This window comes from Musa acuminata, chromosome BXJ1-10 (assembly GCF_036884655.1).
Source record: "Musa acuminata AAA Group cultivar baxijiao chromosome BXJ1-10, Cavendish_Baxijiao_AAA, whole genome shotgun sequence".
Classification (NCBI taxonomy): Eukaryota; Viridiplantae; Streptophyta; class Magnoliopsida; order Zingiberales; family Musaceae; genus Musa; species Musa acuminata.
The window spans coordinates 27,311,604-27,336,054 of NC_088336.1; the positions used below are offsets into that span (position 1 = coordinate 27,311,604).

Consider the following 24,451-nt stretch of genomic DNA (forward strand, 5'->3'; position numbering starts at 1 on the left):
ATGCCCGGACTACTAAAATGTCCCAGAAGTTTCATCATTCTGCAATCAAATTCCAAAGACACAGCACCTGACAGCACTTCCACACAATCCGAAACCTAGCACATACTCCAATATATTATGAAACCAGATGCCCAGGATTATGGCTATGCCAAAGGGAACTTCACATATCAAGGTAGCTACAACAAGCCGTTCATATCTCCATGTAACTCGATCAAATAAGATCAACTTTGTCAAAACTGAAAAGTTTGACTTTTTCTTCTCGAGAAATTATACATTCAAAAGTCGGATTAAGCTGGTGGTCTGCACTCAGTCGCTAGCTATTCCCTTTGATTTGGGTAAGGATTGGCAGAAGGATGAAAAGCCTTCCCATAACTGATGGGGAAATGGAAGCGTGAATGGAGGAAGAACATCATCTGGACCTTTGAAACTACCTTGACGAGCCAAGTAAGGTTGAGCCAATGCAGCTTGTTTTCTATAAAATCCTTCGATGATGGATGAAAATGCTCCAAAGGTGAGGCAACTCTGAAGGAGGGCATGTGGTTGACCTGGCATTGAGAACAAGTTCAAGCATATAGGCTGTTCAGCAAGATTATCCATTATCAGGCACCAAGAAATCGCTCATGATGAGTGGAGACAAATCTCCTTTGAGAGAGGATATAACATTGAATCAAGTTGACTAATGAAATAAAGTATAAAATTAAGACCATTTAAATGTTTAAAGACTTCATCTGTAGGCCATAACTGGATGGACAACAGCTAACCTCTAGAGATTGCAGATATATAATCCCAGCAAGAGCACAATTATTGTTTTAACCAGAGGTCCAACACCCGTGAAATATTACTCAGTGATAAAAAGAGAACATCAGGACCACACTTAACAGTGTCATCATAACAATTCAAATTTTTCCAAGAAAAGTCCCAACAACTTTTTAAGTAAACCTGCTAAGTAAGAATTAGAAGAGGTTTAAGATGAACTATGATATTCATCCAGGGTCAATGCCATCTAGCTTGTTTAATTTTTTTCTTTGCAATGTTGGTTCACCAAGAGAAACGTCAGCAGATACGAGCTATTTAACGGCTGCTTTTCTTTAAATATTTAAATGTAGACATCCCTTGAAAAGCAACACAATTTTTCGGTGCATGATTACATCATTTCATTATTCCTTGAAGCAAACTACCTGTCCTACTCATGCATGCAAGTCCTAGCTAACTTTCTAGGTTCAGCAGACACCCAAGTCACAAGCTCCTGCTGCATGAAGTCCTAACTATCTTTCAAGGATCTGCAGACCCCCAGTTCATATGCTACCCGTCACCCCGTGCATACAAGTCCTAGTTATCTTTCTAAGTCCAGCGGACCCACACTTCACCACAGTTGTTAAGAGATACAACCTCATGTGCATGTCCTCTGTACCAAGTGTGCTGAAACTCAACACTCAGATACAATTTTAACAGAAATGTCTTTTATTCTCAGAAGAGACACCACAAGAACACCAGTCAAATTAAAATTACATTCACACAGTATCTCATTATATATTTCTGGCCTAACTCTGAGAAATCATAAACTAACTTCCTCAGTTTAGATATAACATTTTACTTGGAATATTTTAATCCTTCAATCGGTGCCATATGCACCATTAAGATTGACAATAAGTACAAATGACACATGCAAAAGAGGACAAAGAATTTGACATGGATCTTAGGATTAAACTAAATTTACCTGGAAAGCTAAAAACAAAACCTGTACAACACCCTGCAATGCCTGCATTGATAACTGCAAACACCACAATGTTTAAATGAGGTAAGATTATTCACTTATCAAAAGTTTCTGAAGAATTTGATTCTCACTGATGCCTTACCATCATCCTTTCCTCTGAGACGCTTTAAGAGACAGGAAACAAGACTGTGGACACCGGACAAAACTGCAAATGTCTAGCATAAGAAAGAGTACTAGTTAAATAGATCTGATTCAAAGTGGCTGAGCAGGATCAGTATAAGAACAAAACAAATGACCAGATAAGAAAAAAATTTCACTACTAATTGCAAAACCTTAGCCAAGGACCCAGCATCTGCAAAAGAACCTTTAAATCCTTTCTTCTTCATTAGGCCTGATCCTGCAAAAATATCCATCGAAGTAGCTATAACCATTCATGAGTTACCAATGCTAAAAATTCAGAAATATTAATCTAAATTCGAGGATTTCATAACAAACAACCTTGAAGATGCAATCACCACTAAAAATAATTGCCCAGTAAAACACAGGCTGAATAAGATCGGACCATAATCTACCACCTGAACTATGCCCCAAACCACAAGTTTTTGCTCCAATCTAATTACAATGAAGCAGGGCCTGGTCAATGTGAATCCGTGTCTCAAGCAGACCGGCAGGGCATGGGGCACACAACAGTTTGCAAGGCTGACATGAGCTTCTACCAAGTGCCATTGATTATGCCTAGACATGCATCGTCCCAGAGCATGTCCTACTGATTAGAAGTCCAAGAATCGAGACATGGCATCTTCAGCTGCCACCTCTCTTGTATCAATGTCTGCTCTCTTAATTCTTCTAATACCTCTCTAGATACAGAATCCACTTTGTCTCTTCGTATCAGTTTTTGTGTTCTCATTACTCCAGTCTTTCCTCTACTACTCTCATCAAAACTAGACATACAAAGAAGATCAAAGTTAATTCAGATTTAAGGCCTCTAACATTTTAAAATCATGCTTCGGCACTTAATGCAAGCTTCTTAACTAAAGCCTAAATAGATATTCAACGTCCCAAAGCATACCCTACCGATTAGAAGCCCAAGAATCAAGATATGGCATCTTCAGCTGCCACCCCTCTTGTATCGATCTTTGCTCTCTTAATTCTTCAAATTCCTTTCTAAATACAGAAACCACTTTGTCTCTTCACTCATGAAAACCAGACATATAAAGAAGATCGAAATTAATTAACATTTAAGCCCTCTAACATTATGAAATCATACTTCAGTAGTTAATGCAAACTTCTTAACCTAGTCTAATCATCCAATGTCTTAACATAAAATGCGAAAATTAGAAGTTAAGAGTGAATCCAAGATCCCGCCCTCCCGTCTTGATGGCAGTATACCCCCTGACCTCCTAATCCATCTAGCCATGGCTTGCCTCTGAGCATATATTACTAAGTTCCAGTTCGAGCCGATTCAGTAAGTTCTTGGTATCTCTTCGTTCACGAATTCGACGGTACAGGCTGTAGGCGAATGAATAAAGCAGTTGGGACAAAGAATTGGTGGAGAAGAGGAAGAGAGACGAAGAGGGACAGACCGTAACCAAATACGGATCCCATTAGAGCGCCGGCGGCGGAATCACTGGCAAATCGGATGAGGCACAGGAGGGGCTGACCCGAGACACCCGCACCCGAAGGCTTGATCTCAGGGTTTAGGCCTCCACCGCTGCCATAACCCTCTCCCTCTTCTTGTTCGGAGTCATCCGTCTCGAGCTCAGGAGGGTTTTGAGTCGCCATCTTCGCCGGAACCCCTGTTTCAACCGATGTCACCTCGCCTCGCGCTCGGCTCTGCCTTATCGTTGCAGATGTCTTTTTAGGCGAAGATTTTATTACCCGTTTAATCATTACCCACTCAGGTACCTTTCTTGTGAATGGTGCAACAAATGACCGGAGAACAGCGTCCATCTTAATTTTACGTAAATTTTATTTACGAGTGCAAATTCGGAACGACATTGCCGAATGTATTATCCATTTGGTTTCAAAAATCTCATTATTTCAGTATAATATTTTGTTTTTGAGAAACCTTTCTCATTTTCAGAATTTTTAAATAATATATATTTTTTCTAATATCTCAAATAATATATTTTTTTTTATTTTTTTTCTTATCGAAAAAAAAAGTCATCCTGATCAACCCGACATAGTCTGAACCCATAAACATGGGATTATTTGAAGTGCTTTCAAGGTAAAATGTTGAGCTCATGTCATTTACACAAAGACCGAGGTTAGGAGATGTTTCTAAACCTAATCCCTCCGATACTCAAATCAGTGATCCAAGATATATGAGTGTAAACACGAGTGGTTAAAAAAGGTAAACCCCATCTCATTGTGTTGAAAATGATCTTTTATATCTGATCGTCCCATGATAGAATATTTCATAAAATATTCTATGGGGATGCAATTTCTAACCACCTCCAATAGCCTCTCCTTGACCTCTTATCCATATGAGTGACAAGTGGAGATGCACAACCTATAATTGTCTATCTTGGATCATTGCCCACGTGAGCAAACAAATGGACATCATGTGGCAATTACGCGTCGAATGACGATTAGCTCATAGTGTACTCTCTATCATTTGTCCCCTCTACCCTCCTCTTCTAAACGACATACTTTAAAGCTGTTGTCATAGGGGTTTGAAATGTGATGTCTAGTTCATCTAGCATGTCAAACTTATACCTCTTTGATCTATTATTGACCTGGTGACAACTTTAGTTCATCTATCATAAGTTCGCCTGACATGTCTAATCCATTTTGCCTCTCGTATCATCCAACATATTCGTCTAAGATCACCTCCCCCAACGTTGCTAGTGGCAATCTAGTGTTGACCTACCCCTTGTATCATTCAAGGATGCACATTGGTTGGAATGGGTTGGGTTTTTCGACCTATCCGTCACTCTCCCAGTCTTGCCTCAGGTGGAGACGGGGTTAGGCTTCCTGATCTTCATGTCTTGAGTATATTTTATCTTGTATCTCTTATCGTAGTGGATTTCTTTTAATGTAGATCAGTTTTTCCTTACTTATATACCTTTGATCTCCATGTCTCGAGTATATTTTATCTTGTGCCTCTTGTCATTGTGGGTTTTTTTTTTTTATGCAGGCCAGTTTTTCATAACTTATGCACCTTGAGCACATTTTGTTTTGTGCTTCCCATTATGACGGATTTCTTTTGGCATTTATTAGGTTTTTTTAACTCATGTGCCTTGAGCATATTTTGTCTCGTGCCTCTTGCCATAGCGGGTATCTTCTTATACAAGTCGGGTTTTTCTCACATCGATCACTTTTGTGCTTTTCGAGGTGCCACATCATCAATTAATGTCCCTTCAGAATCAACTTTAAGGGACACTTATGTTCATCGTAGGAGGATAGAGATAGATTATTTCCTTATAAATCCCCTTTGACCATGAGGAGTGAGGCTCATTCTTCCATTTGAGCCTCAAAGGCCCTCTTGGAGCCACCTCTACTTAGCTTTGATTTTTTACAACGTGAGTTAGTTCATAGGTTCCTCGTCTTCTCGGTATGTCAGCTCAGCAACACCTTAATCTTCCAACATCCTACTCTTCTGCTTTTATTGGTCGAGATATCTTTCATTTCTCGCATAAGCTCCTCCCAATCTTATAGTCATTAGATGGTCAAGGAGATTGATGCTTCATCCTTGGATAGTCCAAGGGCAGAGGAAGTCCCAACCTCCCCCTTATCCTTTATCCGTAAACTTGAAGATTTTTTAAGAGAGTCATAAAAAGCATGCACAATAAAGACTCAGTGGTGAGTATACAACTCTTGGATCACTTGTGGACCAAGTATTCCATCTCGATTATGATTGATTTACAAATCTCTTAGCTTGATTATCATTCATTCGACCCTATGTTTAGATCATTTTGCTTGTCTTCTCATGCTCTAGAGATTAGACTTCATTTTCTTCTCTACTTAGGGATAGTGTTTTGCCTCTAATGGTGGAGGATATTGCCCTCACATATAGTACCCAACTCGTGACACTAATTAGTAGTATTTATCGAAGAATGCTAGCGCATCAATATTATCTTGAACCGTAAACTTTTTGTTGTCTGCTTTCAACTATGCAAGGGGAAAATGACTACTACATGGTTGCGCATGAGGGCTTCAGAGTTAGTGGTGCCCCTTATAACAATAAGGGGATATAGAATGAGCATTTCTTCCTCATATGTTCAGCTTAAGGTTGATAGTTCAATCTTACATGATCGACACGCTCCATAGATAATACATTTCCATTCTTATCGAACGAGGAGGTAAATCAAGTGTTTCATTTGAGAGATATACTCTCTTCTTCGGAAACTATTCGAAAGATGAACGAGGACTGGCTGATCAACATGGGTCTCAACTTGACTTCTCAGAGTATGACTTAAACACTTCGTCTTCTCACTTTCTTTTGTACTTTTAAAAAAATAAACACGTGTAGCCTCATTATTTTGATTTTCTATAAGTATGGACTTTTGGACTTTGTAGAAAAAAAGGAGTTAATTCCTCTTCGGGCATGATAGTGGCCTTTTTAACTCCTTCAACTAATATTCGTGAGCAGTCGATCGAGGCATCAAGCTCAACTCAGTTCAACTGTCCTTCTAGAACTAACAAGTTAAAGAAGAAGGTCATAAGGTGCCCCACTTTCGCGTGAGATAAGGAACACGAGGAGGAGCGGATTCTCACGAAGGAACTAAACGAATAGGCTCCTACCTTCAAGGCATCGACATTTTTAGAGGTCAATGTTGGACCTATGAAATGTTAAAGTCTTCCTTGAGAAAAAGAAGAGAGAGAGAGAGAGAGAGAGAGAGAGAGAGAGTTTCATGTTTGACCAATACAAGTGTAAGTTATTGCCCTACACGACATTGTAGATAATCGACCTACTGAACTCTATCTCGAATATACCACTACAACCAAGATGGGAGGGATCTCGAATATACTACTACAACCAAGATGAGAGGGTTTACAAGAGGGACAAAAAAATGAGGCGATGGTAAAGCTACATAGCAATACTTTTGGAGGTCCTTGTGCTTGGGGCTAGTGAAGTAGATTTGTCATCACCCTTAGTCTATTCAATATGGGTCAGTCTATTGTTGCATTGTACGTCGAGAGGATATTTACCATCATTAATCTAGCCAGTAATATTTTGGAGCAAAACTTATCTCCTAATATGGCGTGCAGGTTCATGGTCTTGAGAAGAGAGATAAAGCCACTAGTAAACCTTGTCAATAAAGAAGTCATAGGGGTAAGGTCATTAATCGAAAGCTTAGGTTTCTAGAAGGCATCAAGTCGAGTATATCGATAGAGCTACCTATGTCAATCATGACTATCTTCACCCGAGCATTAATCATCCGAATAGAAACTACCAAGGTATCATCATGGTTCGGGTCAAGGAACTTTGTTTCTTCCTCGAAGGTTATTTCCAAGTCATCCTTTGTCCTAGGGTACTTTTCAATAATAGCCCGTGCATAAGCTTTATAACCTGAGGAGTTATCTTCTCCCAAGGCTGATTCAAAAATTATAACGTCAATCTGTCTCTCCATCAACCCCTGAGGTCAGGGTGAGGGTTCCTAGTGCTTTTGGATGAACTGCACTATGTGTCCTTAATGTGTGAGTTCTTTAATTTGTTCTTTCAAGTCATGATAATCCTTTGTGTTATGATCGTAAACCTGATGAAATCGATAATATTTTTACATGTCTCTTTTTGCTAATGGAGTCTTTATCGGGTGGGGGTCTTTCAAGACCTCATTCTCTTTTATTTATGGAAAAACTTCATTTCTATATATATTCAGAGTGGTCAGCTTGGACCTTGAGCAAGGTAGCATGGGTCATTCATTCCTCTTTCACTCCGGTGACCTCAAAGTCGGGGTGGGTTATGGTTGCTCTTGCTTTAGCCTCTTGCATGACTTATGCTTACCAGAGACCATTACCTAAATGATAATATATTGATTGACCCCTTGAAGTGTTAATGGTAGCATCGTTGGTGGCCTCCCCATTATGAAGGTCTATATTCTAAGAGACGGATGGGCATCTATCATGCCTCAAATTTTATTGGTGAACCAAGCAGCAAAGTCTGCAAGCATTTCCTTCTCTCCTTGTCTGAGTCCGAGAAGCATTATCATTGATGGTCATAAGCGCATATTCCCAATAAAGTGAAGTTTGAACTCTCTTGTGAGTTGATTAAAAGAACTGATGGAAAGTTGCTTCAGGCGGCGTACCATTCTCATGATCGAGAAGGTGTAACACATCAGAACATCCAAAGTACAATACAATAACATTTGGGCACGAAAAGCTATAATATGCTCTATCAATTCAGTACTGCCATTAAATGTCTCCAATGACGGGAGGTGAAAGTTTACTAAAATTGATTTTTCTTGGATTTTCTGAGTGAATATCAATCGACCTAAGGTGGGGTTGACTAGGGCTTCCCCTTTGATTATTGGAACTCTCATCGTTTCTCCTCCAAACATCGATCCATCTACCTAGTTGGATCCACATGAAATCTTTCATTGAATCGACCGATTGGATCTCAGATTTAGGTAAGGTACAATGGTGTGGTCCACTAAATTCTATGGTCGGGGATCAAAGTACCCTCTCAGCCAATGGTTCGATGGGTCTTGGGTGCTCCTAAGAAGTCAATACCATGTCAGGTGGAGGAACCTCGATAGGTGCTAGTGTCGGTGGCAATTAAGCATATGATTGCATATGATTGCAATTGAGCTAGTGGCATCGCCTATTGGACTAATTAGAGAAAATATAAAGCAACGACCTGTATCATTCCCACTAACGTCTGTACTTATTGGGTAAGATTCAAGATCACCTCGATAAGGATGAGCAGGTGACTCAGGCCATCCTTAAGAGTGAGAGGCTTGGGTCATTAAATATACACTAGTACTGCATTGGTGTTTATGCCAAGATAGATGCGTCCATGTTTAAAAATGGTGATTGTGGTTCTCCCGAGTGAAAGAACTATGGGTCGGGGGCAAGCCTCCTTGCTTAAGCATTTATTGGGAGGATCAGTGGACAAACATTTATGTGACATCAGACCCTCCTTTTAACATAAAAAATATTGAGAGAAGAAGTCGTTGGCGTCCTAATTAACTCAACGTAATCCAGACTCATATGCATTGAAGTGCATTTGAGGTGGAAACTCCAAACTCTCGAGGTGTCACCTATACAAAGACTAAGGTTGGATGAGGTTTCTTGACCCGATCTTTTTGCCACCCAAGTTGGTAACCCAAGGTATATGAGTGCGAATGCAAAATGGTTAAAAAAGATAAGCCCCTATCTAATTGTGTTGAATATAAAATTTTATACATGGTCTTAAAGGGGCAAGATATTCTATGAAATATTTTATGATGATATAACATTTAATTATCTTTTCTATTTTTTTTTTTTGGCGGGCGGAGACAGCTCATAACCACCTAATTTGAGATTTTTTTATATATATTTTATAAAATATATTATAAGTTTTTTAAACAATATTAAGAAAATATTATTACGTAATATAAAATATTTTTATACTATCTCATAAAAGTGTTTTTTAATATTATCAATATAACATAGCGTAAAAAAATGATCATGGTGTAAAAATACTATAACTAGTTTGTTCACAGACCGATCCACAGGAGAAAAAAAGAAAAAAAATAGATGAATATGGGTTCCACGGGCATTAAGGAAGAAAAAGAATACCATTTAAAATTTTTAGAAATATCCAACATTATCTTCAATTTTAGTTTTAATTTTGAGGTTCAAGCAACACATACAAACATATCTGTCATTGTAATCGTCGGAGTATATGAACCAAACATGTTATAAAATCATTCTAATTCCAATTTCATAAAATTCTGACATTTATTTATTTTTTGAAATCTCATTCCCGACAATAATCGCATGATTTCAATATATATGTTATTTATTTGATTTTGTAATCAAGAAGATAAAAAATACAACAAGGAATTCAAGAACATTGACCAAAAAAAAAGGATCATTCTAATTCTGATCTAGTTTTGAACCAACCACGAATCAAATATCCAAATCAATCAAACGAAGGCTACAATAGGACACACCAAATCGAGAGGGTAACAATGCGTTGATGTTGCCAAAGGGAATAGTGGCCTCGCTCCTGAAGAAATATTACAAGGGCAACAAGTAAAAGCAACTCATCCCTCGAGCCCTATGGTATCATCCCCCCCCCCCCCGGTCCAAGACATCTTGGATTAGTCTAAACTCCTCCATTTCCGTTGATCTATTGGTACGAAGGCCGGAATGCAGCCCTCCATGATTGATCATCATCAGTCGCAGTAGCTTTGCCCTCTTCCACTATCTCGGACTCGTGATGGTAGAGCGGCTTCAGTGCCGATTCAGGCAACCGACTGTCGGCAAGGAAGTGTTTCATGGTGACCAGCTCCATCGCATGCTTTCTCTTCAGCTTCTCCATCTGCTTCCTCATCTTCTCCACCTCGTGCTGGGCTTTCCCATGCTTGTCCTGTGTCAACAAGATTAGACATTTGTTTCAATTCTCAGCAAAGCATTTCCAAAGAAGAATTAATGAGTGAATTATATCCAAAAACCAAGGAAACTTCTTGCTTGGTAAGTTCCTTGTGGTCATACTAGTAGAAATTGAGATGCCGTTCACAGTATAGGATTCAGAGAGCTCACCTCTGCTAGAGCAGCTGCTTCTTCTGCTTCTCGCAGTCGAACAAGAAGCTCTCCAGCAGCATGTACAGCTTCTGCTGTATCACGGAGTTGAATTGTTAGTCTCCTGTTCTGCTCCTTGAGATAGGCCCTCTCTTTCTCCCTGTCAATTCTCAGGGTTGACAGCTCTGCTGCAAGAGCTGCAGCAAAAGCAGACCCAGAACCCTTGCCTCCTGCCTTTGAAGCTGCCTTCTTCACTTCTGCAATTCCTTCCATGATTTTCCGGTGCTTCAGTAGCAACTCGTCATACTTCTCCTGCAGTTCTACGTAGTGTTCGACAATTCTAGCATGCCCAAGGATCGCTCGCTGCAGGGCATCGTTCAGCTCCGCAGTGCAGTTCTTTTCCATGTTAAGTTCAATCTCTTTCTTCTCTGCAAACCTGCGGTTTTTGTCGAGGTCAAGTCTCAACTCCTCGGTGAGAGAGATCCATCTGCTCTCAGACTCCATCCACTTCCGCTTTTCCATCTCAAACTCCTCCACCCCTATGCCTGAACAAGAGGTTCCACCATTTCTTATCTGCTCAAGAAGACAATTATTTTCTGAAACATCCTTCACTGACTTTAGCTGGTTTTTTAAGCTTTGAATTTCCATGAGCAATGCTTCCCTCTCATCATCACGATGCAGGTGATCCACAATTTCTTTCGACGAGCACTTCACCATTGACCCCTCGAGATGGTTTTCAGTGATCTGCAAGATTAATTAGCCTTAGATCATTTGTTAAGGGATCTAAAATAACAAGAAAGTACTAACTGAAGACGAACCATGCAGTTATCAGCTAGCACATTCTGTTTAGCTTGGACCTCTTCCTGCTTTTGTTTGTCAACCTGCAATTTCATCTACCAGTCATTCAACAGAAGTTTACTGCCGAAAATAAAATTCCTTGTATTCGGAAGCTTGTATCCGCACATGACATACCAAGCAACTCAGATGCTTGATCGTTGCTGCCTGCTCTGCACATAGAGCTTCGAGTTCCTTCTCTCTCTTTGTGATATTTGCTAAAGGCACATTTACATCCTAGTTAACAAGAACAAATGTTTAATCACAAACAGAAATAAAAGTTAAAAAGTTCGAACAAAAGTATAGCATAGTTTTCTGCAACATGAAAATAATAATGCTTGCCTCATTGACTGGCACAATCTGCATATCTGATGTCTCACTTGCCTCCTTGTATCCGATAAAATCTACAACATTCTTGCAAGCTGAACAGAGTAAAGGAGAAGCAGTTCCCTCATCGAGTACAGTTTGCATACCGGCATCAACCTTATCCTTGGAATGGCTTGATATGTTCGTCAAGTGTTCAAAAGAGAGACCTACAAAAGAGCTTCTTGCGGCTGAGTTCCTCTCATGATAATTTATAATCTGCAAGCCTCTGTGTAGGCTGACAGCCAAGGAGTCAGTTGGGCTGGCCTTACTTGACTGCAAGGAGGAGCGGATAATGTCAGATCTTCTAACTGATTCTAAATGTAAATTAGGCCTAGGACTCTCGGATGAGACACTAGTTTTCTCCAAAATCTTTGCGAGTTTAGGAGATGAACATAAAATAGGATCTTGAAGCATCGGCCTTTGTTGGCAGGGAATGGACAGGCCAGATTTTCTTAGAGAATCTTTGCATGTAATGGTACTTGTGATCTTGGAATCGCCCTCTTGTGGTGTAGCGCTGTGGTTGTTAGCTGTTTCTCTTTCAGATACTTCTGAATGCATTTCCACAAGCCTAATCTCCTTGGAAGAGTTAAAATTAACTTCGTGGCCACAAGAATCAACCGTAGCTAAGTCAGTTCGACTGTCTTGGTCTGCATTTGGACCTTCAGTATCAGCAATTATCATTGCATCCTTGCTTTCTAACTTATCTTTTGACTCGTTTTCTGCAGAATAATTCATGTTACCCAATTGAATGCAGAGTTTGCTGACATCTTCTTCATCAACGTCCATTTCTTCATCTGATTCCGGATCAATATGAGGTAAAATTAAAGAGCGATTGAGGCTCATTCTTAGAAGATTTAAGCTTTGACGGCCATTTCGCCCTTTAAAATGTCCATCTGCTGTCGCAACAGATTTGCCTTCATCCAGCCTTGCGCTCATAAGCTCCTCCTGCAGTCAGGGAACAAAGTATAATGATACTGCAGCTAACTAATGTACCTCGAAGGTTATAGTCATGTAAAGAATTGACCTTCAACTGTCGTATTCGATCACTCAAATCATTAACGTCGTCTTCGGTTATTTCATTTACCACTGCCTTGTTTTGTATCTGCTTTGCTCGGTCTCCAAATCTGAGTGTACTCAGTGTTCCACCTCGAGCGCTGTATTCAATACAATATTTAGATTCATCTGCACAATGATATAGGTTTTTTTTAAGGGTACAATATGGTGTTTCTGTAGATTTAGTCTCATGAAGTACCCGCCATCTGGAGAAATTGCACATATAACTGCAACCTTCGCATTACCACCGAGTGTCTCCTGCAATAGATGAGTCGAACAGGAACCCATGTATGCGACTTTGTGGTCTTCTGGAGGATGTTCGGCGTCTCCAAGGATGTTTACCAACTTTCTGTATTTATTTAGATAAAAATGTTAGAGAAGTCCATCTAAACAAGACTACATCTTATGAGTAAACAAACTAGGAGTAAACATGCATTGGACACGGTTTGATAGACTAATGTATGAGGTAGCATATGGCACATTCATAAAGTATAATAAGATGCTACAGCATAAAGCATGTTGATAGAAGAGCTGATATCTTCTTGTTGTTTCGCTAACTGTAACCATAATAGATAATGTGAGGTGCAATTTCTCACCCAAGTTTTGAAAGAGACTTCTTAATATGCCTCCGTTCTCTAACACATTGTTTGCCAGCAGCATCAAGTATGCCATCATCTGCTCCAGCAAGATCAGCAAGGATTATTTTGCTAGTCTTTGAACTGCTAAAACACTTTGATGCTGACAGCTGCAAATAAATAAAGGCCAAACGGGAATGATGTTAACAATGACATTGAGGATGGGGAAATCCATATAGTTCTTCTTGTGAAAAGATAAAAATAAATCATTTACTTTCATATCTCATAAAAAAATCACGAATGTAGAACAACAAAGAAAACCAAGAGAGAGGGCAGGAGGGAGGAGAGTCCAGACTAAAGCGACCAAAAATGTGTTTAGAATTTCAGAAAGATCACAAAATATACCTTGCACCAGGATTCCACTATGCAAGTGAAGATGATATGAGAACGTGAACTCTTGGAGTTTATACTCGTTGCACCTACTTTTCTGTTTGCAAGCCCCTGCACCATAATTATGCAAAATGCTGAAACCCAATATAAATTAATTAAAAAAAATGCAGTACAAATTTATTTATTGAACGTGTGATGAAATTACACAAAGTACAATGGGTATTTGAACAAAAAAAACTCCAGCTGATTGTTACAAAAAAATGCTACTTAATTTCAAATATAGAATAATATATTCAGGTTACACGTCTACCGGCATGATAAAGGTTTTCGTTTTTGTGTCACGTCGACATTGTATGATTGTAAAGCTCAAACCATAAATAAAAACTAAATATCAAGTTTCAAATTTGGAGAGACAAAAAACCACATGTCAGTGTGATGGATTGCATGCTAATAAAAAAAAAATTAAAATAATCGAGAGAATTATAAAGAAAAAAAATCTCGATTTTAACGTAAGTTCCTTTTGGAATTCCAGTCAAAATCATGCCAATTCATTGATATGGGTGATGAACAAATGAAAGTTGCAAAATTAGAAGACTATAACGTGTGTCAATGCATGAACATACATGTATCTTTGACTACCGAATATACTTAAATGGAAGTGTCAAGACGCTTGCTTGGAGAAGAAAACACTTTCTATCGTCAAGGAGCAACACAAAAGAGCGAGAGCAACGATGAACGCATCAAAGTAATGGCTCAAGATTCAAGAAACATACGATGGAAGGCATCATAATCAACATCAAACTCGAGTCACACTTAGTAGACAGGTTGAGAAAATTTTGCACATCGAAAAATGGTTTCCTTTTTGGTCTCCCTAATTACTGAAGAGGCTGCACTTATTTTTTCTAGCTATATCTGTGTGACAAATGCAAAGCAAATCATACAAAAGATATAAGGTATTGTTACCTTGACCAAAAGTTGGGTAACATCCTCAACCGTGGTGACATACTCGTCAGTCAGGTTCTCCACATGGGAACCATTCCTAGCATCACCTCTTATCTGAGAGAGAAAAGAACCGACTCATATTTGCTGCGTAACATATCTAACATAACACTACAAAATACAGGATACCAAATATTTACAAGCGTCTGCCAGTGGTGTACCTGAAGATTCCTTTGAGTCGGATCAAGCAAGTCATTTATCTGACCATTATATATCTGCGAAAGCAATGCAACAAAATAAATTAAAGAGCATATGCCGGAAGATTATAAATGAACATGCTTGGATGTTAGTAGCTCACCTCAAGGAACGAACATCGACATTGAAAGTTTATTTGTTTTTCTTCTGAGCTCTCTTGCTTCTGAGTGATGAAAAGAGTAAATGATACGCAAGCGAAAAATAGAACAAACTGTTGTATTCATGCAGCATGTAAAAGTTTCTGAAAGAAATTCGAAGTTTTGCAGAAGAAATTGCTGAGGCCAACTAAATCATCATGGCTCATGATCTCGTATCTTTATAATCAAGAATGTAACGTGCCAGGGAAGAGTTAATTACATTTCAATAGCTGACTCAAGCAGAAAATAACAGAACCTACTCTGTGAATCTCGGAGAACAGCATCCTGAAGAGCCGAGGAGCGATGCCCTGCTCACCGTTAACAGAACTGCCATCGACCATGGCACCGGCAGGACCCCACATCGTGTAGGTTTTCCCAGTCCCGGTCTGTAGATCATACATGGAATTCAATCGATTCAGACAAGTCTTTATCATGAACAACATGAGCAGTAACTTCCTACGCATCAAGCACCTGTCCATACGATAGTATCGAAGTGTTGAAGCCTGCCAAAGAATAGTTCACCGAAGGTATGCCGACTGTCTTGAAGACATCTTCCTGAGGAGAAAATGGATGGGCATAGAAAGGGAAAGCTCTCCAATTACAGCCAGAGTCATTGGGGTGAGACAGTAGCTTCATACCTGGGTGGACTCTGGACCAAGAACCGAATGGAAAGTGAAAGAACGACCTCCAACTACTAAAGAATCAGACGAGATCTTGCGAACGGCGCCTTCATTTGCTCGCTTCTGTTCGTTCCCTGGTCTTACTCTGACCACCACCTGGAGAAAGCCGAAACAGGAAGTTTACGTTCGAGTCTTACCATATAATTCTCACTAGTTTTCCACATCTAATCACTTTGGCAAATTGACAACCAAAAACAACATGGAATGACATACTGAATTGGAAATCAACATCTACAATTTCTTGGAACCACATACATTGCAGCTAGGGTTTTGAAAGAAGGATCTTCTTCAGTAGGGAAATTAAAATGATCACAATCTAATGGGTAGTAATTAAAGAAAGCGGAAACCTTGACCGAAGGATCAGAGGGATCGGGGGAAACATCATCTCCGGGCAACTCATCGACCAGTCTTGGACGCTCCTTCCGGAGAACACCATCGGCCCGGCGAGGCGACGCCTTGCCAGCAAGAAGAGGAGAAGGCGAGGGCGGAGGGTCATTGTAGACGTTGGGATTCGCGTTCTCCCTCCCGGATCTGGAAACCAGAGGAGGAGCCTTCTTGCGGGCGGCGGAGGAGGGAGATCGAGGGAAAAGGGGAGAGAGCATCGATCGGGCGGAAGGCTTCGGGGGCTGGATGCGCAAGGCTTCCATTGCTCGATCTGCTCCGCCTTCTGCCTTCTTTGGTGTACAATGGTAACAATGGGAATGACGATGACGAAATATGAGGATTAGGAAGACGAGGGAGGGGGAGCGCCTCAACGCGATTCAAATAATTTGAAGGGTGGGAAGGATCTGATGGTCCGTCGGAACACATATATGGAAGGAGAAGCGACCACTGAAGGAGTGCCAAGTGGAAAGCCACTAGCAAAGAAAGAGCCGTTGCAGCGAGGGCTGTGTCTTAATCAGTACATATTTTATTCGCCTGAGAATTTAAACTTTGAACTGCGCACCGTCTAATGGTATCGAAAGACTAAACCGGTTTGTCCATTGTAACGTAACGGTCTCCGTGTAACAAAAACAGCCTGGTTTTTATTCCCATGACATATAGTCCGATTTGATAATTACAAAATGATTTAGATATTTTCAGACAATCGAAACTCAATATGCAAAGCTTAATTAATTTTCTTAGTCGTTTTATATAAATAGGAGCTTCCAAATCGTTTGATTCAATTGTCAAAACTTGCCTTCGAATATGAGGAGAATATCTTGCTTTAATGGGGATAGAGCCATGTGGAAGCACAAGGACCTTTGTATTATTACACCTTCAAGTGGATGATGGTCCATACTGAGGAGACCGGCTACCTGTTTGATGCTTGTATTATTACCAGGCTTTCAATGTCTATTATGGACACCTAGCTCATGCCATAATGGAATCGTTTAGCATCAAATGGATTAGGGTTAAAGATAGATTATTAAATCTTATTTAAGTCTCGTGTTATTGGAATTAGCTGTTCCTTCATTTAGTTAGGCCATTTTGCAGCCTGATTCGATGTGATGCATCTCTAACTAGTTTCTAAGATTTCAGGTTAAAAATCTGGCAACCTGATTTGACATATTGAAACATAAATCATTTAAAACTCTGGAAGATTTACAAATTGGGGCCCTAATTTGCCACCGTGCAAAAATAGTTTGAGATTAGGATTTTTAACGAGTCCAAACAATGGATTGACATAAACAATAATAGGCTTATGGGATTAGGGTATAAAAAAATGCAGATGAGCACAGAACATTATAAATATAATGAAAAAATAAATAAATAAATAAACAGAAAAGTTGGCATAGATTAATACCAGATCTATTATATCAGGGTGAGGTGCCAGCAGCAGCAGCAGCAGCAGCCTGGAACAGCTGATGAATGCCTTTCTTAATTTCTCTGGGATGATGGTTGCAGTGTTGAATCTCCAATGCTTAAGTGCTGTTATTCCAAAAGGGTACAGCACTGACTTTATTAGTGCAGGAACAATACCTGTGACAAATGACAAGCATGGTTTGGATGCCGAGGCACCACATTAACATGGTGAACCCTTTTTCATTGTACAATCTAGTGTAGAAAGAATACACTTTGACAGCCAAAAAGAAAATTGAAATATTGATATGTCAATCTTTAGGAGCAAGAGCATAAAAAAAAAAAAGCATCGAATATATAAAATATAATCTCATGGAGACCCACAAGACAGTGCCCACACACTACAGCATAAAAGCCATGTTGCTACCAAGTGGTTCACCAAAAACAAAACATAAGCAAAAGCAAATGCACCACACATGTTTATGACTTAATATGATGCACCATACCGAAGAAATGAATCACCATACATATAATGGAGTTGTCATGGGACCAGCAAGCATCCCCTGTAAGTTCCAAACTAAACAAAGACAACGAAATCTCTGGTGACAAATATAACTGAAAAGAGAGAGAGAGAGAGAAAAAAAAGAAAAAGAAAAAGAAAAAGAAAAAGAAAAGATTGATAGAGCACCCGACAAGAACCAACACGCTCGCCAGATATTACAACAGCTTGCTATCTTTCTTTTCTTAAAGACATTACTAGGTCTATTTGGCACATCAGTCACATAAATCTGAATAATTATGACTATCCCGTGATAAGATTACATCTCAATCAAACCCAAAGAAACAAAACCTACATGACATGTGGAACTAAACTCAAATTCCAAACCTTCACACAAGAACCTTTATTCGAATTTCTGAATCTGAAATCTTTTGTTTCTTTTCTTTTTCCAAAAACCACCCTGGTTAGTCTATAAAATTAACTAACCACCACATATTTTACGAGATATGTAAAACTAACAGTCATGCATCTGGCTCACAAGATTGTTCACCTACAATACTCTCTGATCTCAAAGCACCAAGTTATGTAGCAAATCTGCAACAAAAAAATCAATATCAGGATATAGATTTACAAAGGAAAATGTTCTTATTGTTCAAAATTCAAGAAGAAAATTCTGAATCCATAATAACATATTTTACTGAAAAAAAAAAAAAAGAATTACGACTTCAGCTCTCTGCCAATGTATATTGCACAATATTAGGAGAGAATATATGAGGAAGAGGCACCACAAGCTCTATAAAGCATCACAGACGACATACGGAAGCATGATAGAGTCCAGTTTGAACATATCACTTCAGTTAGAGACAACTGCCTTTATTTTGGATACATATTTGTCATTTGTTTTAGGTTTCATCTATATAAGCCCCTTGAAGATTTATAAATTTGCTGAAGACTTGTCCATATCTATTGAATGGCATCATAGCCTCTTAAAACCATAGGACGGTTAGTGATGATTATTATGAAAAATTTTCATCCAAGCTATATAGTATATATAGTGGCCGATTCTTATCGTTTGCTGGTTTTATGCAAAATGATGTGCTGAAGTTGATTACCACATAACAAGAAGCAGAAATAAAACAATTTTATCCCCCCTAGTGGGTAAGAAGAGTTATAATCTGATGCTCAATTAACATGTGCAGCATTATTGCTGGAATTCCATGGTAGAAAGCTGATACCAACATTATTTCTCAGAAATAACCTAGAGCGATACTAAAGGCATATTATTGCTGACATCCTATGCCAGTATGTGTCCCTGAAGCTTGTATTTCTAAGCCATATTCATCACTCGAACCAACCCATTGTTGACAAGCTGACCCTTTTCTTTTTCACCATGTTCACTTATTGTTTCCAATTTCATTGTGTATATCAGTTCTTTTCATGTCTTCTGCCTCTCTTCTCTCTTTTATGAACCAAGGGATGTAGCATACATTTTCTTTTCAGATTAAGAAAGATGGATGTTACACTTCAGGATTGAAGTAGACAGATCCTGAAACACTAGAAATTCATAAAAGAATAATCAATCAATGAGGTCTTGATGCAAAAGATCTACCATCGAATGCCAAATATGCAATTTACACTTGTAATTTTAACTAAATTAGAATTTCCAATATTATAAAACTTTCATTATGTTTGGAATTTATGTGCTATCACATTTCCAGAGGTGAAACTTTGAGGTTTACAAATCCATTTCATGTGTTAGTAGTCATTTTGAGTCATTTTGATCTGAATAAGAAGTTACATGCCAATTGCAAATTTCTTGAACCATTTGTCGGTTGCATAGTTAGGTTGATTTTTCACTATTAAGCAGTCCATGTCCAAAGGACTGGTTGTTGATTTAGTAAAAAGTTTCACTAAGACTGACTAGTTTTGGGTCAGATTAGGGGCCATTTCAAAATCCAGAGACCCATGCTTCTTTTTGGCAGCTTGATATTTATGAGGATAAGTAGATGATATTTGGTCACAAATTTGTTCTAGTAGCTCTACCATTTGTCTAGTAAACTAAAGCACTTGATTTAGGAAGTGTCATCGATCAAGGATGATGCTCCAAGTAATACAACTCATGGTTGGGCTGGCATCAGAAATGCAACAATGACGACTGGCTTAGGTAATGTAACAGAACTTACTACGTCGGCCGGTGTAAATAAGTTAAAATGACTTTCCTACACTCTTTGATGAAGCAGCTAGAAAAGATGACGTGACAAAGATTCTGGAACATATACCTGAGATATGTTCATTGTTCAAGAAAGCCATCTTTTCATGAAGATGCTTCCCTTTTGATTGCAGAAGAAGAACAGCTTAAAACAAAAATCTATCTACACATTGCATTTTTGCTACCAAAAGAAGAATTTGGAAGATTCTACAAAACTAATAGCATTCAATTGATAATGTGAGCAAGAGCCCTTTTTCCAAAGAGTGCAGACAAGGGGCTCTAAGTTGAGGGAATGAAAACAGCATGAGAGATTCAGCTGGGTGATATCCTAAGACAAACAGAGTTCCGAGAATTCCGAGAATATTTCAGGATTTCAAGGACCATCAAGAAAATTCCAACACCAAGGTACTCAAAGTTTCAATGGCACTCCACCTACCCAAAACATGGAACTACAGGATCATGTCAAACTATGTGGGCTGGAGGACATCTTGTGAATGAATGCAAATGGTTTTTTGTTGCTTGTTCAGAGTGTGGTCGGCAGGGTTATAAATATACACTTTGTGTTTATTAAATTTTTTTTTGGATAACAATCATTTCAGGCGGTAAAAGCACTTGAACTAATCAAGAAACTCTGACATATGGCTCCACTCATATGGAGCCAAGCATCAACATTGCACAGAAGCTAAGCAGGCAAGAATGAAGTGGATTTTATACATCGACTCGACAGAATAGACATACATAATTCCAAATGTGGGTGAGAAGTATTTTTTTATGGTATCAACAATCAGCATAAGCTCATGTCTTGATAGATCATATTGTGACCTATACATTTCCTCCTGCCCTAACTCAGCAGTATAAATTATCTTCTACATTTGTGGAACTTAAATTGTATCAGTGCATCTATTAGGGATGTAGCTATTGCCAATAAAGTCGTAAGTCTTATTATCCCAATTGGAGTGGCTAGCAAGTTTGTCACTCATGAGCATATATAACTTTGATATAAACTAATAAATGGATCTGTTGACATTTCAGTATGATACTAAAGGTAGTTGACACAAACAGACATTGTCCAGTGAATGACATGGATTTGAACATTATTAAGAATAAAAATAGTGATGCTGAATGTTGCTTTAAATGCCAAGAAAGGGTTAAACTTGTACCACAATTTTCTTAATATCTAGCAAATAATGTATCATTAGCAGTCCGAGACTGGTATGTGCATATAGAAGCACATTCCAGTGCACATTTTTTCTCAAGAAAATATGTAGCAGCATCTGTAACAAACAAAACAATGAATAGAGGAACTACATACTCTATAAATGGAATTCCATTCCATGATTAAAGCCTTAAGGTTAAAACTTTGAAAATTGATGATTGAAATTGATCACTCACAATGACATCTAGAACTGGACAATTCATGTTTCATGTTTATCCTCATGCTCATGGCTACATGTGTCTCTTCAAGGCAAAACCAGCAAAATATATATAAGCAAATGAGCTTGTGTTAAAGAAATTGCTCACCTCTATTTGGTTGTCTATTGGTGATGTTATAATCACCCACATATGCTGCAGAGCTCTGGCCTACGACATCCGAAGGTGCATTACCAAGCCCATAACCAAACAAACCAGTACCCCCAAGTTCAGAAGATGATGACCGCCATGTAGGATCTCCATAAACTGAACTGCCACCATACAGCTCTGAATAGGATCCTTCATATCCGCTACTTGATGGAGCAAGAGTAGTTTTCACGGCACTAGGACTATTGCTCCTTCCAAAATTACCACCACTCAGGTTGAAGTTATTGTAGCGATCTCCATAATTGAGATTCCCACTAGTGTAGTTTGCCGTGCTTCCCCCAACTTGAGCTGGGATAGGGGAAGCATTGCTCCAGTTTAGAGTGCTATTGACTAAGCCACCAAGGCTGCCACTGCCAGAGGCTATATAGGCATTAGAACTTGTAGAATTTGTAGCATAGTCTAGACCTCCACTACCCCATGCATTACGAGACATTGAGTTGAAAACCGAACTAGTATTTGCACTACCCCCACCATAACCGATGGGACTAGTGTACCTAGTGGAGTTCCCACTGAAATATGGGCTCAAACCACGTCCATAACCGATATTGTTGCTAAAACTTGAATTTCCTCCAAAACTTGGGATCAAACTAGGTTCAAAATTCATCCCCATTCCATAACTAGGACCAAATGAAGGTAAACCATTGCTGGCACTAGAGGAAGGTCCTAATCTACTATCCATCCTCATTCCGTAGCCACTAATCGAGCTTGGATTGTATCCCTGAGTATACCCATTGGGAAAGTTGTTTGCCCTGTTCAGACCATAGTTATATCCCGCACTCGGGGAGCGCATGTTGGGCCCTGGGGAGAGTTCCTTGGGAACAGCCCTCTTCACCTCAACCATCTTACCATTCAGCTCATGAAAGCTTTTGAATAGCACCCTGTCTACAGCATCCTCTGAATCATAGGTGATGAACCCAAACCCCCTGGGCCTCTGGGTGTTGTGATCATACATGACAACAACATCAGTGATTATGCCAAACTGATCAAAGTACTTCTTGAAGTCGCTCTCTGTGATGGTAGATGGGAGGCCTCCCACAAATATCTTCTTGGTGTGACCAGGACTGGGAGAGCCATGGATGCTGTTGTTGATTCTATTAAGGATCTGTTGGTCATCCCTGGGAACAGCTTTTTTTGCCTCAACCTGAGAACTCGATCAAGTTAGTATAAATTCATAAGTTGCTAGTTATCAGGGATTCTGAGTCCGAATTCCAAGAAGCAGAATCCAGAATCCAGAATTCTAAAATTATCATTCATAATTTGCAATGCACGAAGCATATAGACAGACGAGGCTGATGGAGAAAAGGAGAGAAGGCAGAAAACAAAAGGCTAGATGGTTACCATTCTTCCATCGATCAAATGCTTTTCCATGACAACTTGCTCTGCGACTGCTGGGTCGGCGAACACAACGAACCCGAAACCACGAGCACGGCCAGTGGTCCGGTCCTTCATGATCACGGCTTCCACCACCTCACCAAAGTTTCCGAAGTACTCCCGCAAGCGGTCCTCATTGGTGTCCCAGGAAATCCCACCAATGAACAGCTTCCCAAGATCCGACTGCATTCTCTTTTCTGCAAATGCAACATCTCTAAGTTCCCGTTCCGTAATCATCACCAGATGAAGTATAATTCCATCAATTAAAGACAAATATGCACAAAACAATACAAGATAATTTTCTGCCGATCAGATTGAGAGTGATGCGAATTATATCCGATCGACTTTAAGCAGCAACTCAAAGACTTTTTCTATGGTCTCCCAACAGATAAGATAGCACAGGCGAGAGGAGGAGATACCAGACGTAAGCTACGAGGTAGATCTGAGGAATAAAGCCATCCGAGGAGCTCGTCGGCGATGCTCAACTAAATCGGACAAGCCAAGAAGAGAATCCGACAGCGCAACGCAAGATACCAAATGGATCAAAACCAAGAAAACAAGAACCGGACGAAACCGATCGGATTCACACTCCGCGATCGGGCGAAAACAAAACCCGAGAAGAAATCAGAAGAAACATCCGCATCCGCGGATGAGCGGGGAGGCTCACCGATCTGAGGCGCGCGCGCGTCGGATGCGCAGACGAGAAGAGGTCGGAGGCGTTTCTATGATTTGGGAGACGGCATCAAAGGATCATCATCGACGATACAACTACAACTAGATGAAGAACAAAAGCCTCTTCAGCTATCTCTCTCCCCCCCCCCCCCCAACCCCCTCCTCAATCTCTTTCTCTTCCTTTCCTTGCGGTTTTGGATCAATAAGTAAACAAATTAATTGAGGTCTTCTTCTTTACTTTAAGTTTGCCTTTTTTTCTTCTTCCCATTCCTACCGCCTCTCATGGGACAAATGGAAGGGGGCCGAAGCGGAACGATTCAATATGATCTCTACATCTCATATATATATATATATATATATATATATATATATATATATATATATATATATATAAGCAAGAAAAGAAAAGAGAAGATAAAAGAGGGAAGGGGAGAAGAGACGAGAAGAGACGGGAGAGGAGGAATACATGGACATATAATATAAATAGGTGTAGTAGGGGGTATGGGAGAGCGTGGGATATGGTGGTTGTAAGGAAAATGGTGTTTGTAATCCACGTGTTATTTTTTATAAGATGATAATTTATTTGCTCATATTCAAAATAAAAAATATTCTATTTATGTAAAGGATCTCATTCTAATTTTTTATATCGATATTATTTTATTTAATCAAGAAATTAAATATTCGAATCGAGATGATTTCCTCTCGTGTTAATAATGCTTATTTG

At 39.4% G+C, this 24,451-nt stretch overlaps 3 protein-coding genes across 4 annotated transcripts; all 3 read right to left on the bottom strand.

Moving 5' to 3' along the window:
• Positions 1-84: 84 nt before the first annotated feature.
• LOC103968587 (chloroplastic import inner membrane translocase subunit TIM22-2) lies at positions 85-3,542 on the bottom strand. The gene is made up of 5 exons (XM_009381850.3): positions 3,298-3,542; positions 2,047-2,111; positions 1,857-1,929; positions 1,718-1,771; positions 85-545 (listed from the first exon to the last, which is right to left on the bottom strand). The coding sequence occupies exons 1-5, from the start codon at positions 3,494-3,496 to the stop codon at positions 307-309; spliced, it is 630 nt and encodes a 209-aa protein (XP_009380125.2). The 5' UTR covers positions 3,497-3,542; the 3' UTR covers positions 85-306.
• Positions 3,543-9,823: 6,281 nt separating this feature from the next.
• LOC135595875 (kinesin-like protein KIN-12C) lies at positions 9,824-16,381 on the bottom strand. 2 transcript variants are annotated; one of them, XM_065087330.1, is made up of 16 exons: positions 15,970-16,381; positions 15,575-15,712; positions 15,408-15,491; positions 15,197-15,322; positions 14,903-14,962; positions 14,766-14,819; positions 14,569-14,661; positions 13,621-13,716; positions 13,237-13,385; positions 12,840-12,989; positions 12,612-12,741; positions 11,564-12,532; positions 11,360-11,458; positions 11,206-11,268; positions 10,409-11,131; positions 9,824-10,235 (listed from the first exon to the last, which is right to left on the bottom strand). In XM_065087330.1, the coding sequence occupies exons 1-16, from the start codon at positions 16,261-16,263 to the stop codon at positions 9,996-9,998; spliced, it is 3,468 nt and encodes a 1,155-aa protein (XP_064943402.1). In that variant the 5' UTR covers positions 16,264-16,381; the 3' UTR covers positions 9,824-9,995. The 2 variants fall into 2 exon arrangements, with proteins under 2 accessions (XP_064943402.1, XP_064943400.1); XM_065087328.1 differs by having other exon boundaries at positions 15,964-16,381.
• A 1,732-nt stretch (positions 16,382-18,113) lies between these two features.
• On the bottom strand, positions 18,114-24,035 carry LOC135595876 (heterogeneous nuclear ribonucleoprotein 1-like). Its single transcript, XM_065087331.1, has 4 exons — positions 23,723-24,035; positions 23,023-23,252; positions 21,628-22,825; positions 18,114-18,491 (listed from the first exon to the last, which is right to left on the bottom strand). The coding sequence occupies exons 2-4, from the start codon at positions 23,242-23,244 to the stop codon at positions 18,466-18,468; spliced, it is 1,446 nt and encodes a 481-aa protein (XP_064943403.1). The 5' UTR covers positions 23,245-23,252; positions 23,723-24,035; the 3' UTR covers positions 18,114-18,465.
• Positions 24,036-24,451: the final 416 nt, after the last annotated feature.

Coding starts and splice junctions, on each gene's coding strand:
- LOC103968587 (XM_009381850.3), bottom strand. CDS start 3,496: ATGGCGACTCAAAACCCTCCTGAGCTCGAGACGGATGACTCCGAACAA. Junction 2,112..3,297: donor GGGATCCGTATTTGGTTACG/GTCTGTCCCTCT, acceptor ATATTTTTGCAG/GATCAGGCCTAATGAAGAAG. Junction 1,930..2,046: donor ATGCTGGGTCCTTGGCTAAG/GTTTTGCAATTA, acceptor TTCTTATGCTAG/ACATTTGCAGTTTTGTCCGG.
- LOC135595875 (XM_065087328.1), bottom strand. CDS start 16,263: ATGGAAGCCTTGCGCATCCAGCCCCCGAAGCCTTCCGCCCGATCGATG. Junction 15,492..15,574: donor TTGGTCCAGAGTCCACCCAG/GTATGAAGCTAC, acceptor TTTTCTCCTCAG/GAAGATGTCTTCAAGACAGT. Junction 14,963..15,196: donor TGTTCTCCGAGATTCACAGA/GTAGGTTCTGTT, acceptor TTCATCACTCAG/AAGCAAGAGAGCTCAGAAGA.
- LOC135595876 (XM_065087331.1), bottom strand. CDS start 23,244: ATGCAGTCGGATCTTGGGAAGCTGTTCATTGGTGGGATTTCCTGGGAC. Junction 22,826..23,022: donor ATTTGATCGATGGAAGAATG/GTAACCATCTAG, acceptor TCGAGTTCTCAG/GTTGAGGCAAAAAAAGCTGT. Junction 18,492..21,627: donor CAATAGACAACCAAATAGAG/GTGAGCAATTTC, acceptor TTTTTGTTGCAG/ATTTGCTACATAACTTGGTG.